Here is a 22,036-nt window from a genome sequence, read left to right on the forward strand (position 1 = left end):
GCCATGGCACAACTATTGGCACCCTTTTGAAGAATTCAAATCAGTTCGAAACGATGAAATAGAATGTCATTGTTGTGAAATTAGAATCACCTGTGATAAAATGCCAGTGGCTTGAATTAACCAATCAATGATGGAGTTAATGCTTATAATGTCCACTTTTATTCCTTGTTCCCTTTTCATAAAAGTGAAGACAAGGGACCAATATGAGAGCATCAGAAATGTCATAACCAAACGTAAACATTCTAAAGGGTACAATACCATATCCAAGGACCTTGACATCCCTATTTAAACAGTTTACAATGTTATTAAGATATTTGCTGCTCATGGAACTGTTAAAAACCCCCCAGGAAATTGATCAGAGATGTCCTCGAAGGTTGGTGTAAACTAACACCAGGTAAGTTAAAGCTGACCTGGAGAGTAGCCATATGTTTATAGGCAACAAAATGAAACTTATAAGAAAAAGAACACCATACATACAGTTAAATATGATAGAGGATCTGTTATGTTGTGGGGCTTCTTTGCTGTCTCAGATATTGGAAGCCTTGAATGCATTAAAGGAATTGTGAAATCATTGGATTAGCAAGGCATTTTACAGTGAAATGTGCTACCCCGTGTCAGAAAACTAGCCATGGGTCAAAGATCATAGGTCTTCCAGCAATAACCCAAAGAAAACATCCAATAGCATAAAATAACAGTTGAAGGAAAAAAATACTGTTTTAGACTGTTCATCGAGTACTGATCTCAAGGCATTGGAAAACTTCTTGAAAAAAACTGAGAAAAGGAATACTGCAATTAAAGAGTAGAAGAAACTGCCAGAAGACAGGTGCAAGAAACGTACAGACAGCTACAAGAAATGTTTAGAGGCTGCCATGATTCCCAAGGGTTGTGCAACCAAATATTAAGGAAGGGTGTTTTCAATGCTACCTAGGTCATATTCTCTTTCTTCTGTGAAATCCCTGCATGAGTTAAAATTGCCTCTTTTTGTTGAATATCTTTAGAAATCCCATTATCCCAAAATATTTAAGGGTGCCAATAGTGTTGACTATAAGTATATATTACAGTTTATTCACTATATATATATATATATATATATATATATATATATATATATATATATATATATATATAATTACACACACGCATATACATTTAAGATCCTCTTCCACACACATATACAAGGATACATTAAACAGAGGTGAACTATTTTTTTGGTTTATTTGGTTCTTTAACCCTTTGTATTCTCAGGGGACTCAATTTACCATATATCTTCATGACATGCTAACTGAAATTACAATGTACTATTTTCAATTTAGATGCTAAAAACTGTTTGTAAGTTATTTTTGGATAAACATTATGTTAACTCACTAAAATCATATATCTGGTCTAGTATATTTGACAGTGGTTGGTTTTGTGAAAAAAAAAAAACATGAACAATTATAATTCATAGACTAAATAATTTCATTATTCTTTGTTAATCACTAATGCCAGCATGTATTTCTTTCACTGATAGTGTTCTAAAGTAGTGATAATGATATTAAGTGGTTCTATATGTTGAATTAGTATTATACTTTAAGGTATGGACAAGAAAATCATTGAGCACCAAAATATTTTTGAACAATCATTTTCACTAGATTGATAGAGGAAAGGCACTGTACTACTACGCAGTGTTTAAGTGTTATGTTTGTGTTGTTGAAACTAAGAATTCAACAATTTTTTCTTGTATCAAGAATGTTGGAACACTAGTAAAAATAAAAGATAAAGTGTAAAATGCCATATAAAGGTTGGTGAAATTGTTTTAGAAATGTTATGGTTTAAATGTACCCAATATTTTGTACATGAAAGGGTAACATTTGTCGAATCTGCAAAATGTTTCTATGAAATGCTTTTAACAACCCAAATTGCTTAACACATTAACAATCAACAGCAGTGTATATAAACAGCCCTTTCTTTCTTTCTTTCTTTCTTTCTTTCTTTCTTTCTTTCTTATGGCAAACAACATAATATTTGGACAGCCACATGGTTAAGCTGTCTTTAACAAAGAAAGTTTGTATTGTCTCAAGTGCAGCTCATAATACTGTATTATTATTTACAATACGTTTTGAGAAAAAAAACGATTACTCTCTGTGGATTTATAAATTCTTATCAACAATTTCATAAATAAGCATTTCCATGTCATCAATCATTTGTCTTAATACTGAATTCTTACAGACTAAATTACTGACTGAAAGACCTTGCCAATTTGAGTAAGTGAATATTACCCAGTAGGGATATAAAACTGTCAACACCAAAGCACTTTTGATTTTATTAAATACTGCCTGGGTATTAGGACAACTTAACACTTTCAGTACTCTTCAAATATGCTGATCAGTTACATGAAATAAGAAAAATAATAAACGAATAATATGTGAATAAACTATTATTATTATTAATGTGTTATTTTTCCTATGGCTAATATTTAGTATCCTTTTTAATAAGACATTTTGTAGAATGTTATTTTTACTTTAAAATAAATGTTCCAGCTATGAATGAAATCCAAATTAACAATACACTATCTGGGACAGATACAAAAAAATATTTTGTCTATAACACATGATAGACATACATGAAAACAGTATACATAGACATCATTAACTGATATTGCACATTCCGACATTTGAACACCGTACATTTTTACTATTTATATTTAAGTAACATTGGCAAACAGCTCGTAGAGTATAGAAATTCAATCTGCAACCACCAAATATTATTTCAAATACTTCAGAAGTAAGGCCTGTTGAATAGTTCTACGATTTGTACATTTTAAATTTGTCTAATTGCCACATGGTCGGATCCATTGGCAAGTAATCAATTAATTCCAACTAGATACTTTTTGGTGACAGATCCTTGCAAATGAACTTTTTGACAGGACTTTGTAGATTAATTACATAGAATAATCACATTATGTATAATAAAGAGAATTCTATTCGGGAACCTTTAACCTTGTACAAACGTGGTGAAGAATGTGGTAACTATAGTAAAAATAGCATATAGCATCTAATCGCTGATATAAAAAACACACATAGCATTTATGCTTCCATTACAGAAATGCATTAGATCCCTTAGTACACATTTATACTTAAGTCTGGATGCTTTAAATTATTATTAAATGAATTATATAACACCATCCTATTCCACTGCTCTGTACAGTGGGTTGAAATCTGTTTCTTTTTTAGAAACCTATATGATGTTTTAATATAAATGTATTCATTGGAGTTACAAAAAATTATACTACATATTTTTGCACTGCACTTACTGCTTTTGGTTGTAAGTGGTAAACCTTAACTATAGTCCAAGGGGGCTTGCCAAATTGTCTCAATAGACTCAAACCTTCAGATAACACTTGCTACATCAAGACTGGAGTCTGTTTTGCCTTGTTAAATTAAAATGCAGAGAAACTGGGAGGCTGACACCTTAATAGGTGTTTTGCAATCAAACGACCATTAAAGGTTAATTACAGTTCTGTCTTATTGATTAGCAACATACAGGACTTGAAAACACTTATTTAAAACAAAATTCAAAGAAGCTAACAAATGTGAAATCCATATGATTACAAAAACTTTAAAAAAAAAGTTACCAATAGGAATTATATAATCAAGTGAAGTAAAAATAAAAACCACTGCGTATATATATATATATATATATATATACGCAATTTTTTCAAGAGCATCTATATTTAATTTGTAAAAGGATTTACGGAAAAAACTTCAGTTTAAGATGCTAATCTGACACCATTTCTATGTTCTCTGCTTGCGTTTAGTTGTTTAACATAATCACACTGGACAAGATAGAGACATAGAAACACAGAAGTTGACAGCAGATAACCATTTGGCCCATCTAGTTGGACCGTAATCAGTCCTTGCTCTCGTCTTAGATTTACCTTAAGTTTAAGTTCTATTCCTGTATTACCTTCTATCACTTATGTTGGGAGACTGTTCCCCGTAACTACGACCCATGTGATATCCATATAAAAAGTCGGTAAATCCTGAATAGTAAAACCCACCTAACTATACTACAAAAATATTGCATGATGCCAAACTGAGCAGATGGCCCCATTAATGCACATTTAATTTTCATCCAAAAATATTCTTGTAATATGCAAAAAGTCATTACATATTTTTGGAAATCAGGGAAAAGGCTGACCCACTAATGGCATATCTGCTTCGAGAATGATGAAATTTCATATCTGCCGCAACACCTTCCCTGTAGGATGTATAAAAACAATCACCTTCATCAAAGGATGATCTCCACAGATTAAACATCATACTATTTACTTTTTTATTCAAATCAACATAACAAGCACAATTTGACAGTTTATTTGTCAAATTTGACCTCAATCTTGGGCTCATAATGCCATGTCCCTGGAAATAAAAGGATGGCTGTTACATAAATTATGTCACAGAGAATAAAATAAGAACTCACTGAAGCCAAAAAAATATTACATATGTAAATGGTAAATGTTTAAACAAATTGATTTTTTAAGCTTTTAGTTAAAATTAATACTCAACTGATGAATAACAAACAGCACAAGAATATAATTATTGTGCTAGTATCCCTAATATGTTATATTTTCTCAAAAATATTTCTTGTCATTTTGGTAGTCTGGACCTTCCTTCGACATTTAGGGTTACCATAGTGCGTCTCTAACTAGGGACCCCTACATAAGGTGAATAATGCTAAGCAGCCTTGAGTTTATTTGATGTGGTCCTACCAAGTCAACAGGTTAAGCAGCTGCACTGGGCTATTATTATTATTTACTGTTTTATATAGCTTCATCACATTTCACAGTGCTGCACAATAGGTAACCAGGACATAACAAGTAATATATAACTCAACAATGTGACCTACAGAAATAACAGATGTGAAAGGCCCTGCTAAAACAAGCTTACAACCTAGAGTCTAAACCTTATCTATATACCAATGTTATATTTTTAATAAATGTGAACCTACAAATGCCATTATTTAGTTTAGGTAAAAATGTACATAAATAATTTGAGAGAAATTTCACAAATCAGTTTGCTTAAGGTCATTAAAAAAATGAGAGGCTACACACCAAATTTAACAGGTCCCTTCTCATGAGTATAAGGTGAGACAAATCCAACAGTCCTAGATCATACTCCTTTAAGGAGGTTTGCATTGTTGTTGCATTTTTTTGTATTAAATTGTACATTGCATAATTCATGTATGCCTAGAACATTCAATATAAAATAGTATTTGTATATATATATATATATATATATATATATATATATATATACATATATTTATATATATTCCACAGGGTTTTAGTAGTTACGTTGTTAAGAATGAATAGTGATAGATGCTTAAAAGCGTTCAATACAGCACAACATATCTAACAAAGTACCAATACATTTAATTTATTAAAAAATATAATAAAAAAATCTGCAATTAAAATATAATACTAATGGAAACACGTAATTTTAGACTAATAATAATAATTGCCTTTTAGGCTATAGTGATTGGAGCAAAGTATATTTGGATAACTTTGTCGTTATTGATAATCACTAATGTTTTAAAGACTAAAGCTATTGGATTTTCATTCAATAAAATAATTTAAACATTTTTAACAGCCAAATATTGCAAACTTTGGTCAGACTGGGTAGTATGTTAATGAATTTTTTCACAATTATTAATTGGCAATTTTAAATATGTGATTAAATATCCTTATATACATTAAATTAAGAATTGTAAAGAAATTGCACGGGTAATGTATGACAAAATGTCTGCAGCTAAACTAGAAAATATTAAATATATCGAACTCCACAAAAGGGAGGTGGCTGTTGATAATCGTTACCAAATGATAATTAGATTAAAATTCATTGAGTTACTTTCACTAAAAGCTTTTGGTCTGAAATCAAACAAGTAAATCAATTATCAAATAACAACATTAAATTGTCAAAGATGTCTATTCCTAACCTCTTTAGATCAGAGTATCATTCTTCCATGTAATTATACATGTACTTCTTTGTATGCAGATTTATCAAAATAGAAATTTCCAAACAAAAAAAGGAGAAATAATTGTTTGTTTTTTTACCCGCAACAACTGAACATGTTATAATTCTTACATTATAACATCCTACATTTAAATAAGTAAAATATTATCTCCTACTGTATATGATACCTTTGGAGCTATATGCAGTTAAGTAATTGAGTAACTTTTAGTGCTGGTTTAAATTCAGGTGCACACATACTTCAACTGGATTTAGTAAAAAGCTGGTTAATGATTTAAAGTTATGCTGAAGACAAAGAAAATCTTGAACAGCATCATATTCTTCAATTTAATTTTGAAGGAGTATAAATTAATTGTAACCTTGCAACCAGTGCAAATGTTTATTGGCATATAGCCAGGTTCAGATAGCAAAGTGTTGCAGTAATATTCTTGTGAAATACTGAATGATAAACTAAATTTCCATAACTGTCCCTAACTAATTTCAAAAGCACCACAATGCATATGTGTGCACATATGCATACATATAATAGAGAAGAAACCATGAGCGCAATAAGAAGTATTCAACACCTGCTACTTCTAGCCACAGCTTGATAGACAGAGCGACATAATGTGAAAGTGCCAACCACTCACACATTATCTATGTATATATACTGTTAAGGTGGATATGAACAATAAGATTTATATATATATTATCTTTTATTCATATAGTGCCAACAGTTTTTTGCCAACCTGGACTTGACAGACTAAAACAAAAAAGGTAAAGAGGACCCCGTTCGTAAGCCGGGTCGTAAACGTTGTTATTGGCCCTAAAAAGTTTTTTTTTAAAAATCACCCGGGCTTAACTTGTCCTGTGTTGATATTTTTGGCAAGCTGTGCTTTATACGGTCAGCTCTGCAGGACACCAGTCACTGCACAGCCCAGAAGAATCGCAGGAGCACAAAGTGTGGTCTGTCTGCAGATTTGTGACGTTAATTAGAAAACTAAACACTATCGGCCAGACGAATCAATACATGATTTTCAAATGATTAAAGGGCAATGGTCAGAGCAAGCACAAGGGGTCATTCGTATTAGCAGAGCCACAAGGCACACACCAGGACGTCTGCAAGGCAGGCAGAACTGACTCCTTTCAGTATTAGCCTAAACATCACGTATCCTGGCACCAGACATATTTACACATTTCTTCTTCTTTTTAATGTCAGTTTCTAGGGGTATGTTTGAAAAACAGCCCATCAAATATAGGTGCATTTTGGGAACATTATGTATTTCAAAATAGTTTTAACAGTTTTTAAATAAATAGAATTACTTTTTTTTACTTATATATGCCTCTATCATCTATTATTTTTATATTACATTCGAACACATTTACATAAATGTAGACATATGAATAGATGTGTGTGTGGATATCTATCTATATATATATATATAGATATAGATATATATATATATATAGATATATATATATATAGATATATATATATATATCTATATATATATATATATATATCTATATCTATATATAGATATATATATCTATATATAGATATAGATATATATATAGATATAGATATATATATATATAGATATAGATATAACCTAAATGCAATATAAAATAATACATTTTATTTTAAGGACAAGCCTTCAAGACTGTCAACACTCCTTTGTCCGGTCAAAAGCAATATTAACCAGAACACAAAAATTTGTGTTTTGCATATTAGACATAAGAAAATGTTAACAATGAAATATTTGGGAATTCCACAATAAAGTATTCAACTTTATCAAAAGAAATGTGTAGCAAAAATATTTTAGTGTAAGCAGGCTTTGATTTTCAGCAAATTTAGGAATCTTAGAAAAACTAAATGTTTGAATAGTGTTGTGCAAATGTCTAACATAAATAGTTGAAAACTTGTGTTTTATAATTATGATTAGTCTTCATGTGATTATTAAAATATATACGTCAATAGCACACTGTGTAGCACATAAAATAAGTGTACCGAAAAGTATGATTGATTATATATAATATAAAAATATATATTAATTTCTGTAGGCAGAAAATTATATTGAATAAAAATTTGCACTCGTTTTAATGTAAGCTCTACAAGAAACATGCTTTACTATTGTGAGACAACAAACTTATTTCTGAATGTTTTTTTGAGTTTATTATTAAGAATAAAATTAAATGAAATTGTAAAAATATATATATATATAGAACCTACACTATCTATGCTTAATATATAACAATATAATTTTGAGATCAGTGTACATTAACACAGGGTCTAATGCAGACACAGTTCAAATCAACATATTTTGAACACATGCTTGATAGAATGATATTCTATATGTATCCAAATCCCTTTTAATGACCATTTTGCAGAATTTGTGTAATCAAGGTAAGCGGATAAAAAACTGCAAGCTGTCGAGGAATAGCTAGAGCCTCTTCCTCAGTGATACAGAGCTGCCAACAACTCAACTCATAGTGGCACTACGCCCACAACATGCCAACTCCTGGGTCACCGCACACTTCAATTTTTAACAAAGAACACAAGGCCGTAACAGACCAAACTGACTTCCTGTTATGCTATACTGAGAATAAAAAAATATACGGTAGTTAGCATGAACCCTGACACCCAAAGCCATTATATTGCCATTGGCAACTTATTTTGTATGCTTCAAAAATACTGCTTCATTACCTCCCACAGATTTGTTGAGTGAGCCGTTTGGTCGACCCCTGGCTCCTGGAGGACTCCCATTCTGTTCCAACCTGGCCACCTTGAGTGGAAGAGGACTTTTAGCATCAGGGCTGTTACTCTGTCGATCTGGACTATCCCTTAGACTGGGACTCTCACTTCTGATCTCCATGCTGTTCTGATTTGGAGAAAATGCTCTCCCAGGCAGGTCACAATAGTAAGGATCTAAATAAATAATTGAGCAAAGACAGGAGAGAAGTAAGGGAAGAGTTCACTGGCCTCACTTGCCAACTTGGTATTAAACAAGGTTAAATGTAGACAAAATGGGTAAAGTATGTTTGCCTTTTAAGTAAGCATGTAAAACCTCTAATGTCCATATGACAAATACACACAGACATGTATGTGTGTGTATATATATGAATATATATATATATATTGTTAATTTGCATATTTGAGAATTCATGTTGATTGAAAATAATAATTCCAAAGTGCCTTTTTAAAACTTGTGGGAGAATTGTTTAATGTAATAAAATTCATCCCTAAGCCCCATGGATTGATACACTGGCTTTACCTGCTTCATCTCTAGACAAATATATAATTTTATAACTATATCTATACATAAACAGTAAATAAAATATTCCTTCTACATTCTTAGCAAAATGGATACCCAACTTCTATATACCTGGTGGATGTAGGTAGAAGCAAACACTTTGGATATTTAAATATACAATAGTAAATCTAAGCAAAGTGTTCCTTCATTACAAGATGCTGGGTTATATCTTGACTACTGGGCACACGACATTTTAACTGCCAATTCATACATAGAGAAAAAAATATAATTTTGTTAAAATGTGTTTTCGTGTCATGTACTTACTGCTTAATGATGGTCTGTATGTTGCCTGGGATGGGCTGAAGTTCTGCCCATGGATCATAAGTAAAGACTCCAGGATTAGAAGTTTCTTTGCTTTAATATTCTTATATTTCAGTCTTCCTCTCCTCTTTGTCTGCCCAGTTGTTTTACGGTTTATATTTTGCTTGGTGTGTCCCCTTTCGTGTCGTCTTCTGCAAGAGGATAAATGTGATCAGGGATGAGAGGTTATTGGGAACCCTTTAGTCTTCCTGTTTCTCTGGTAAATTGTATACAAGAGGCAGAGAACGGGCTCTGAGAGTCTTCGCACTTTAAATAAATATGAAACTCTGCCCAATCTGCAAATCGCCACAATTCACGTTTGACCCCCTTAAGACGGCTGCAGGCAAAGGAGATGTGACAGACTCAATCTCTTTTTTAGTCTGCCAGGAACACAAAGTGACTGGCACACGACACACACAGACAGTACTGATTATTAGTTGACGAGAGTCAAGTCCTTTTGAGGCTGTCCGTGGTTTCCTGATTTCATTTTTTTTTCTCGTCTACGCACACCCCCATGCAGACCTGATCTCATACAGGCATATTGCCATTAACCGGAGAGAATAGGAAAGGGGGAGAGAGAGGATCTCATTCAGATATGGGGAGGGGAGGATCAGTACACAGGAAGAAAAAATAAATCTAAAGGAGGAGGCATAGAAAAAAGGAAGGACGTGAAAACCTGCTCTGGATTTGCTGCTGGGGTTTTTTTTTTGTTTTTCTTTAGATTCGAGTGGCAGTGCGTTTGGTTTCTAGAGAATGATAACTTGACGTGCAGAGAAAAGAATTAAGCAGGAAGCCTGGATGAAAATCTTTGCCCCTATCCTTCACGTTATTGCTATGTCCACGCAGACAACAAGATCGCTCAAAACAGCTTGCTCACTGTACGGAGGTTTGGTATTTATTATGGCTAATAGACAAGCGCATGATCAATTAAATGGGAGCTTTTCCGCTTTCTATGGGACTGAGGAAATGAACAGGCGTGGACTCTCCAAGGGCAACAACAACGAGTTGGATATTTTGTATCGTCTGGGTGATATGCATCTGTAAAATCCTAGGTCTATTTTTTTTCTATTACCGAATTGTCAGTCTCACTTTCTGGCTCTATGCTAATACCTAGTCGTTTATTATTATTTTGTATTTAATATGAGATGACGGACTCGATTAAATTCAACTTCCTGTAAAACAAGGTAATATTCAACATAAATGCAGCTGTGTGCTATTCGTTTGCACTTTGCCATTGCCTGGTTAAACCAGTTATGAAAAAATGCAATGTTAGTTTAGAAGAGTTTCATGTTTCATCGGATCTATACCTGTTAGTATGTGAATTTCACGATGTGATATCAACACGCTTTTCTCCTCCACTGTCCTCAGATTCAAGTATTTTTTCAATACTTTAATAATTACACGTAAGTATTCTCTCTGGGTTAAAAAGTTAACGGGTCCAAAATTATGTAATTAAGATATCGTGTCATTAGTCACAGGCCAGCAGTTTGTGTGGAGGGCTGTATGTCCAGTTTGTGGTAATTTGGCAATATAAAGCTCGGGACTTCCTCCTTCCCAGCTGGGGGTCTCACTTCTTTCACAAGCAGAGCACCAGCAGCAACGTTCCCTATATTCAGGGCTTGAAACTTGGGTTACTTGGATAACACAAGCAAAAACACACCTTTAAGGGATCTCCAATGCATTATTTTTGCTTTATAGCAGATGCACGTGCATTTTTTATATTCCAATATTGATGTATTCTATGTTATATTATGTACACGCGCAGCCATATATATACATCCATGTATTTTCATAAATAGTTGCAGAGGTCAATCCCAAATACCCCTTTGTGACGTTAACGTTTTCCCTGTTAGTGCCTTTCTTTAAGGTTCTCGTTACTCCAAGTCGCCCGTTAACGGAACGCATTCCTGCCTGACATAGCCTGTTTAGACGTTCTCTTTTTATGTCTCGGTCGGCAAGATAAGCTTTCAACAGAGGTTCTCTGACACCGGCCCCCCTGCCGAAGCAGTTGAGCCTCTCAAGGCAGGCTTTTTTATGGTGGCGCCCGAGGTCCATGTGACATGGTGGCATCACTGCACTAGAGCGATGGATTTCCACCGTGCCCTGTCCATGCTGAGATATGGGTAAACATTAATGAGTACTACTGAATTTCATGGATTAGTCTTAATCAATTTAATAATATGTACTATTCGCTGGATATGAATTATGTATAAATAGATAAACATTTTGTGACAAGTTACCGAATTAATACAAACAGGCATTTGGTACACAAAACTCTTGCAGAAAATGTTGTAGAATTTTAATCCACAAATCTATAGTGGTTACATACATTTGTACTAAACATAATTATTGTGAGCATATGGTATGCGATTCTAAAATGTTTTAATACAATTATGTGTTAAATAAAGCTGTTATTAATACACGATATACAATATTAAGTCTGCTGAACTGGGCATTGGCTTTCAGTAAAATATGAATTACTTTAGTACACAGTAATACAGGGCACACTTTATAATAGATTAATATACTTACGTCGGTGCATGACATGTAAATCCATATGAAACACACACGTGGATGTATATATATGTGTGTGTGTGTGTGTGTGTGTCAGCGTCACTGGATAGACAGCGCGAGTTTCAGGGATTGGTAATAATAATAATAATAGAAAATCCAGATTCACATATGAGCTATAATTAATTACAAGGTATTCAGCCTGCATTACAACCTGATTGGTCACAGTTATTGTAGGATGATTGGATAGACAGGTAATGATATACCAATTGATGGATAGATAGACAGGAAGACAGACACATGGACACCTCTATAATGTATACACACATTTTATATATGTATGTATATATATATATATATATATATATATATATATATATATATATATATATATATATACATACATATTAGTCAAATGTTATTTAGTCAACCGTGACACTCAGGTTACCTATACCTGTAGACATCGTTGTGGATATGACCAGTTTTTGTACTCTGATATAATAAACATAATGTTTTTCCTGATTATTAATTTATACGCTTTCCAAAAGAATATTACTTTTTGTGCTATCTATTTAAAGTGTTTCCACCCAGTTTTGGGCAGGATTTCTATAAAATCCAGGAAGGCTTATCTCACTAACCAGATGCTGGCAGTTTTTTGTTTAACACCCCCCCCCCCCAAGAATAGCCGTTGATTATTTTTTTTAATATTTTATCAAGTGTAAATATTTTATAACGTTTTAAAGGGAAACTATTGATACTAGGTAATTAAGTCAGGCTCAGAGACATACAGACTTATAAAAAGGTGTAATGTCTATACGTGTGATTTTTTATATACAGTTTTCATATAGATATTTAAGATGTTTTAATAAAACTAACCACAATTTTAAAAACATGCTTGTGTAGGTTGAAATAAACATATTATTAATAAATGTATGTTTAATAAAATTATTGTCATTCTGCGCACAAGAATATAAACGTCTTGCACTACATGATGAAATACATATAGTACTTTTTAAAATATTATTCTATAGAGGATTCAAAGTAAAAGCATGTGCATTTCGTTTAATATAATGAAATGGAAATTAGTAATAATACAAATAATTAATAATGTAAATAATTACTTTCACTTTATGCTTAAGGTTACTAGATTTTTAATTCATTATTAGTTTTGTTAACATTCAGGGAATAATATTGTTCAACGTTCGATTCTCTAAGACCAACATGTCAATGTGATGATTATTGATTTTTAATCATTGTATATACTTTTTACCATTAAATATACCAAGAATATTTATATTATTGTGGATGTATTAAATAACAAACGGACGGCATAGTTTTTGGTCTGTTTGTTAAATTTGACATCAGCTGAATTAAAAAAATAAGTTATTTCAATAACTTTGTTGTTGGAGTTTTGTATTTAAGGGCATGCTTACAGAAATGTATTTGTAATTTGTACCTCGTTTCTGTGGCTGTTTGAGTAGACATACACAAGGGTATATGGCAGGATTTTGCTGGTTCTCGGTTTAATTTCCCTGTTTGTAGACAGCAATAAAATGTTTGTCACAAAACAAATAGCTGTCTACAGATTACAGCTGGTTAACGTATAATCTCTACGAACTGCTCTCTTCCACTGCTTTCAAATAATACTTTACCCCTTCCTAAGGGGTAACACCAAGCCGGCCTAAAAGTAAATGAAAGCGTTGGGAGTACTTTAAATGGAATGTAAATTTACTTTGTGTACGATATATATATATATATATATATATATATATATATAGATATATGTATGTATATCTATCTATCTATATATATATATATATAGATAGATATATGTATGTATATCTATCTATATATATATATATAGATATATACATATATCTATATATATATATATATATATATATATAGATATATGTATATATCTATATATATATATATATATATATATATATATATATATAAAACACTGTTTGATTTATTTATTGGAAAAGACACACCTAAACGTTATACGATTAATTCAGGCTTAAATTAATGACAGGGTTAAAATAACAAATTTCTGAATGAGATTCGGACCGCGTTGTATATAGTCTTGGGTAATTGTCCCTACCTGTGTGTTTTCTGGACTATCCTCCACCCCTCCAATCAACCCCTATGTTTAAAGACTATTTCATTATAAATGTACTTTCTAATAGAAAAAAAAATGGGCCTCTTATCTTAAGCACCCCTAACACTAGAAATCTTCAGGGGAAATTTGGCAAGGTAAAAATTCTACAGCGTTGAACCTCTGGCATAAACCAATTTTTAATGATACAACTTATGATATAAGTTTATAATTTATGAAATACGAGTTAATACAAAATCACCACACGCTAATATGAAAGGGGAAAGATTTTTTTCATGCTGTATTTTTTTTAAAAAAAGCATTGTGATAGTAGGAATGTAAGCAAATTTGGTAAAAATGATACATAATTGCTTGAAGAAGAGACATTGGTAGTCCCGAAAGCTTGCAATCCAATATAAATCAGTTAGCAATAAAATATCATCTTTACCAAATTTGTTTTCTCTCTTTCTATGGGTAACACGGTACATTTCTATACCTTTAGCAATAGAAGTGGAGCTGGAATTTAGTTATTTGTACCGTTTGAGTTCCGATGGACTGTGCCTGTAATATTCCACATTTATCCCTCAAACAAGGGGTCAATGCCACAAAGCAAAACAACGGTTTTGAAAAGTACAAGTTAGCTTTTGGCTGAGAAGCACACTAAGAACAGATATTTGAGATATCCAGGTATGTTTTGCTTAGTACAACAATGCTTTCGGTCTTCCTCACACATCGCTCCCTGCTGGCCGTATGCAATACAGCACACTGAAATCCCAGGGTTAAATCATTTGAAAATGAGAAACAGAAAATGATTAACAAGTAGTGTTTTCTTCATATATTGAACTGTTTCATATATTTGTGTTACCCAGTAGCTTCTGATAGCAACGGGTTAAGCATGACAGAAACGGTTAAAAGTACAGAAACACTGACGCTCTTAACATCTGGCACAGAAAGAGTGAAAGTTGTGGGTGATCACTATGATGAAAAAATGAAATGGATTTAAATAGACTTGTTCCAGAACTAGACACATGTCCAATGTGAAATAAATAGAGAAAACATAACAAAACTAAAGGTTATCATTTATTGCATTTTTCTTTTTTTATATACTTTTCGGACACTTTGTTTTTGTAAAGAAATTTCCAATAGACTATTGGAAGGAATGAGAGTGAAGTTTGAAAAATATTACAGAATGTTAACAAACGGTTGCAATCATTTTTGATGCAATCTTTTACCACTCAAAGGTTCCATCTACAGGGGTCAAAATGGTTAAACGCTAATAAATTTGACAATAGTATCAGTTTCTAATAATGATGTGAGTTTATACTATCAGAACCATGCATTGGGATGGCGTCTTGGTTACCACGGTCCTTTATGTGGAATATAACAAAGAATTTGTGTGCATTTAATCAGTTGGAATACAGTTTAGTGATTTGGAACCGCGTACTTCCAACGTCTTGAGGAAGTTAATCGTGTCATTAAGTGAAATCTATCGAACGTTTAATCATATGATGCATCCATAAGATGTGGACTCCCAACCTCTTACGACCTTTGCATTTTATATCGTTTAAAGAAGATACATACTCCCGTCACATTTACCATTTTACAGACATTACTAATAACCATGACGAGTGAAAGGTCAGACAGCGGCAAAGCTATTGTCACGACACCTGCCCTCGGTGCTGGCAATCTGGGAAACGACCGAAAATGTAGCGGAGACTTCGAATGCCGGAGGACTCCAGAGCACCCATACTGATCGACTCCATGTGGAGGCCACATAGGTAGTTCTATGAAATGGCAGCATAGACGTTTGGGGAATAATTACCGTGGACACAGACATATACGTATTTAGTTAACATAAAACGTTTATTAGAAGTATATTAGAATTCAAGATAATAGACATAACCAATTAATGTTTTATTCACCCTTCTGCCATACATATGTATTTAATGTTGTTGCAGCCCGAGGGTCTAAACGCCATATTTGTTACAACGCTCCTATATACTTCAGCATGTATATATGATATATAACATGTTATGCGTGAGTAGTAGCACTGATCAAAGGGAAATTAAGATTTTAACGTGCGGATTTTTGGATCCGATGAGAACCGTCCTACCTAACGCGACAAGAGACTGTTCATTCTGGAAATGGATTATAAGGGTCCACTGATTAATACATCTCTGAGACCAGGCTTTCTGATTAAGTAAAGCCTAGACTACTTAGACAGAGGCGATCTTTTTAGTAGTGTAGATATTTTAGAATTAAAGTGTTCTGTGATTATTGGTGTGCGTCCGTTAGCTCCCTAATTGGTATATTATATGATAAGTCACCAAAGCCACATACATGTTAACACACCAAAACGCTAATGGTTTAATGTCTTCCGCACAACAGAGCAACATGAAATTGAATCTATATACATCAATATGATAGTCTTATTAATATCTGAGGACTGCCAGTCCACGAGTTCTCCAATTAACACACAATCAGCCATTTTACTTTAAAAAGAGGTGGAATGAATCTGATATATTTCTTACAGATATAAAAAAAATCTAAATCCCTTCTGTTATAACAGAATAAGGTAAGAAATGGTTATGGTATTGACCACATTGAACCAATTGATTATAGAGGGTTGGTAATGGCATTAATGTAAATAAATCCTTAAATTCGTCTAGCTTTTCGTTTTATCCTTGTGATATGATGTGCTGGCCCCCACACACACACTGGCGTGGACTTTGTTTCTTTACAAGTAGCAAAGGTATCTACACCCATTAGAGGTTAAGTGTCTGCAGAAGTTCAGATCCTTTTAGTAGTTTAAATTGGAAAAATGTTTACATTAAATAAGGAATTATTTCATGTAATATTTATGTAAATAGGAGACTGTATATAGTCACGATTCAGAGTCTGGGGCACCCATAATAATTCGGACCACAATAGTACAAAAAAAATCATTATATGCTAAAACATAAAGTATTTATTGAAGGTTTCCCCCAAAAGAACAAAGACAGTTTTAGACACTCCAATTTTTTTAAAGGTATGATATAAGTATAGGCAAAATTTAAATATATTGGAAGGCACTGGAAGCAAATAATGTTATTATAATGTTGTTATGGTAAAATCATAATATACCATACTGTTTGGGAAGCAGAACAAATCCACATACATCCATTTGACACATAAAGTGTTAAATTGTAACATTCCTTAAGAAACTACCTCGCTACTTTCACCAATTAGCCGATGAAGATTCGATAGGATAAAGGCTACATTTCGTTTGAGCCTGCTGTGTAGACGACGTTCTACATGTGTGGTAGTGATATGGTGACTCACTAGGTTTTAGGAACTGTATAGGGCATGTGAATATGGGCAGCAGATTAATTCTGCAGGCACTGGGCGCTGTACGTACAAAAACTGCTTAGCTCTAGGAACAGATTTATACGATTTGGCAAATTGCTACCGTGATGCCGATGTAAGATCTATCTTTAAAGAAAAAACATACACCAAAACACCTCTTTCCATTTTTTTTGAGAAATTAGAAGACATAATCGACACACACACACACACAAACACACACACACACACACACACACACACACACACACATATATATATATATATATATATATATCGAATATAATTAAATATAAGAGATATTTCATGTTAATATAAGCTTTATTGCTGAATTTTGATTTAACGGATAATTTCACAAACTCCCAGGAAAGGAAATTAGTAAAATATAAACTGTTGATATTATTTAGTTTACGATGATGTGGCATTTTCAATTTTGGACAGATTTTTTTTTTTTTTTTTTTTAAAAAATAACACATTTTTATTATGATTATTATTATTGACTGTTTTATAAATCGCCATCATATTCCGCAGCGCTTCACAATGTGTATACCTTTATAACTTAAAACTGTAAATTTCACCACAAAGTCACGGACAGTTATAAAACAGAACTGAAATATTACTGGTTTCTAAATATCACGTTATATATATATATATATATATATATATATATATATATATATATATATATATACATACATACATACATACACGTAAGATATGTATATATATCATCATTAAAGAGCTAACTAAAATAAAAATAAAGTTAAACAATTGAGTAAATTGATTAATTAAAAAAAGTATAGTAAGAATTATTTTTTATAATCACAATCATAAAATTGTAATAATCTACAAGTATGCCACTATCTTACCAAAGCTGAAATTTATATAAATTATATTAGCATTATTTAAGAATTCTCTGTTTTTTTCCAAACTGTCGTAAAACGAAAAACACATACATATAAGATCCAGCATCCTCTCCTAGTAATGTGTAGGCAGGTGTGATTAAGTCGAATTTGCTGTTGACCTAATTCTATTTTCTGAGATCTTTCGATCAAAATATATCTCCATGAAAACATCAAGCTGCATTGAACACCTGTATTACATAACTTTGCAATATTAAGGCTAGAGTAAAAATCAATTATTGAAATAGATTCGACAATGACTGAAAAACATTGCTTTCTATGCAATTAATGTTTGTTGGGCATTCTTTAATTGTTTTATGCTAATTTTTGGAACTTTTCTTACTCTTTTATATTGCATAAAGGTTTCGTTGCATGGATACTTTCCCCCCTAAAACAATCCGGTATTATAAAATATATTTTGACTTCCTCTTCGAAATCAATATTCTGTATAACTGTTCAAAGCAGACACTACAAAGCAGAACACCAGAGATAAAAAAAAATAATAAATAGCTGAATTTTCTTGCATTCCAAAGTCCTGTCGTTCTTCTATAATAAAAATATGCCACTTGTATGAATGTATGTATGTATGTATATATATATATATATATATATATATATATATATATATATATATATATATACGCACGCACAATGGCACATGCAGATAAAAGAAATAAACAACGTCCTGCAATATATGGCAATGTTCCTTAAATATACCATATTAATTATAGGTATATGAATTGTTTATTTGCAAATATATACATATATTCATGTATAAACTGCAGTAGGATGCTGACATTCCACTCATGTGAAGTCTCAATCAGTAAGTTTGTGTTATATATAAATACCATTTTGTAGCAAATGATCAGAGCCCCAGATGTGAGTCATTTTCAGATACATTTCTGTTGGTGACTTTGACAGTCCTCATGAAGGTATAATGTCTTTTTATGGATTGATTTTGACCTCCACGTTAAGTTGATTGTGTCCAGATAAGAAATGTCTTAACTGAATGGCTGTGGTTGGAATTGGGATGTTTACAGCTCTTTGAATTAAACCATTTATTTACCATGAACTCTCAGGGCCTAATCAATGGACATAGCTTCAGAAAGTCAAACAGAATCAGACCTTACATGTTTTTTATTACAATCACACACAGCCACTTAAATGACTAACAAATGTAACAAGACTTGAAAGTAGCTGCTTCTAAACCTTGACAACTGAGTTGTTAAACTGGAATAGGTAATTATTATCCCTGTGAACTTTGCTTTACTGTTACTTAAAGGAGAATATGGTATGCATAAATTGAGTTTTTAGTGAAGATGGGTTAACAGCATACTATAAAATTTTCTTTTTACTTCAAATGGAAATGTGGCTGTTCAGAATATATTAATGGAGGAAGACACACAATCATAGTCTCTTTCTATCTCTCAGTCACTACTTACCTCTTGCAAGGTGAGATGCAGTAAATATCTGCAACATATTCAATTTTGTGTTAAATGATCCCATGATATTACCTAATGAACTATTGAAACATTACCTACTGAATTTGAAGAAGACAACCAAATGTATTTTTTACTCTCTTATTCAGCAATAAACAAGTGTTGTTTTTTGTAGCTGACATACCTCACATACTACTTTTTTTGTAGCTTACATACCTCACATACTAATATGTTGGTAGAGCTGTGGCTCAACAGAAAGCTGTTTAATACAACAATAAGCAACAAAACATATTTAACATTCATTTGCATTGTCTTGCTACATAAAGAAGTTGCAAACTAAAGTTCTAATGCACTATTGATTAAATGTTCCTCACTCTGGCTATTTTAAAATTAAATTCCAGGGGAATCATCTTCAAAATACAATTTCTTAATGGTGCCAAATGTTTTGGCCCATTATCATACAGCAATATGGCCTTCACCATGTAATGTATGATGCTTACTTGCATAAATATATCTTCATTTTACCAGCCATTGAGATATATAAATCTTGTTAGTTCGTCTTTTGAGCTTCTTTTGTGTCTTTTGAGCGTTGAAAAGTGAAAAAAGGTAATCTGGACACAATTGTGTACATTAATGTGGGCTGTGTCTGTATTTTTAATTCACTAAGAGGGTGGTAGATAATTCTAGGTTTCTACAGTTCTAGATAGTACTTACAAACTATACTTACAAACTATATATATATACATATATATATATATATATATATATATATATATACATATATATATATATATGTATATATATATAGTTTGTAAGTATAGTTTGTAAGTACTATCTAGAACTGTAGAAACCTAGAATTATCTACCACCCTCTTATGTGAATATGCACATATATATAAATGTGTAACATACCGGGCATACACCAGCTATTATAAACACAAATGTTTACCCTAAAACTTAGCTAATGTTTTGGCCTACAGGAACTACATAAGAGTGCACACACATGTGGATTGAAGTTTCAACTTCCCTGAGTATGGGAGACTTGGGAAAGTATGTTTAATTATCCGCAACAGGACCATTTAAACAAAGTAAGCTGCGGGAACAGTGTAATAGTGTTTGGACTTCTCTGGCTTGGTGGGGACCGCATTTAAAAATAGCTCTGCACAGAGGTGGACAGCAGGGTTTACCTAGAGCAGGGGCGTCCAACCTGCGGCCCTCCAGCTCCTGCAGGACTACATCTCCCATCCTCCTCAGCCAGCCCCTTAGCATTATGGGAGATGTAGTCCGGAAGCAGCTGGAGGGCCGCAGGTTGGACGCTAGAGTATTTGGCACCCCGGGTGGATCCTATATGTGGCAACCTACCCACACACTTTAACCCCTTCAGTCCCTAAGGACCTACCAGTACGTCCATAAAATGCATCTTAAGAAACCCCTATGGATGTACCGGTACCTCCTGACCTTCTTGCAGAGGCAGGGACACATCCCTGCCGCTACACGGGAGATCAGGTTGTTGGACGTACAAAAACTGGCTTTCTGCTTTCCGATCTCGTGTAACAGCTGCTACTGCAACTGTTACTGTTTTACATTCCCGATCACACGATCAGCCATTCCCTTCCGGGTCGTGTCACTACTGACGTCACCCTGAAGGTCATCGAAGGACAGGATATGCCCTGGAGGGTCTGTCTAGACCCTGCTGGGATATGCGATCTCTCCGATGAGGCACTGATCACAGACACTGTGATCTCTATGCAAGTCTATGGAGACACAGTGTGATTGAAGCAGGGGATCACATGCTGAAAAATGAAACAAAAAAATAAAAGACAAAAAAGTGCTAGTGATTTTTTTTTAACAATAAAAAAAATCACTAAAATAAAACAATAAATAATAAAAAAAATAAACAATAAAGTAAGCTAAGTGATGTCATTGTGACATCACTGGCATTAATAACATGTTCAAGAGGTCCCTAAGAGGACCTCTAACCATACTGCACTGTTTTTTTTTTTTAAAAATACAAAAAATAAAATAAAAAAATTACAAAAAAAGAATAATTAAAAAAAGGAATAAACTTTTATATCCCATTTCCCTAACACAACATCTAAAAGGTATAACCCCCGTTACAACCCACAAACCCGTTAAGCAAT

The 22,036-nt window shown here is 32.9% G+C and overlaps 1 protein-coding gene across 1 annotated transcript in view; it reads right to left on the minus strand.

Annotated features, from left to right (window-relative positions):
* The window catches only part of SATB2 (SATB homeobox 2), a 97,946-nt gene extending 87,690 nt beyond the window's left edge, over nt 1-10,256 (minus strand). Inside the window, exons 1-2 of the mRNA XM_053472264.1 lie at nt 9,566-10,256; nt 8,695-8,916 (exon numbers count right to left, since the gene is read on the minus strand). Coding sequence (XP_053328239.1) covers nt 8,695-8,916; nt 9,566-9,623 — 280 coding nt within the window. The 5' untranslated portion in view covers nt 9,624-10,256. The remainder of the gene's footprint in view (nt 1-8,694; nt 8,917-9,565) is intronic.
* Nucleotides 10,257-22,036: the final 11,780 nt, after the last annotated feature.

The sequence above is a fragment of the Spea bombifrons genome, chromosome 7 (assembly GCF_027358695.1).
Source record: "Spea bombifrons isolate aSpeBom1 chromosome 7, aSpeBom1.2.pri, whole genome shotgun sequence".
NCBI lineage: Eukaryota > Metazoa > Chordata > Amphibia > Anura > Pelobatidae > Spea > Spea bombifrons.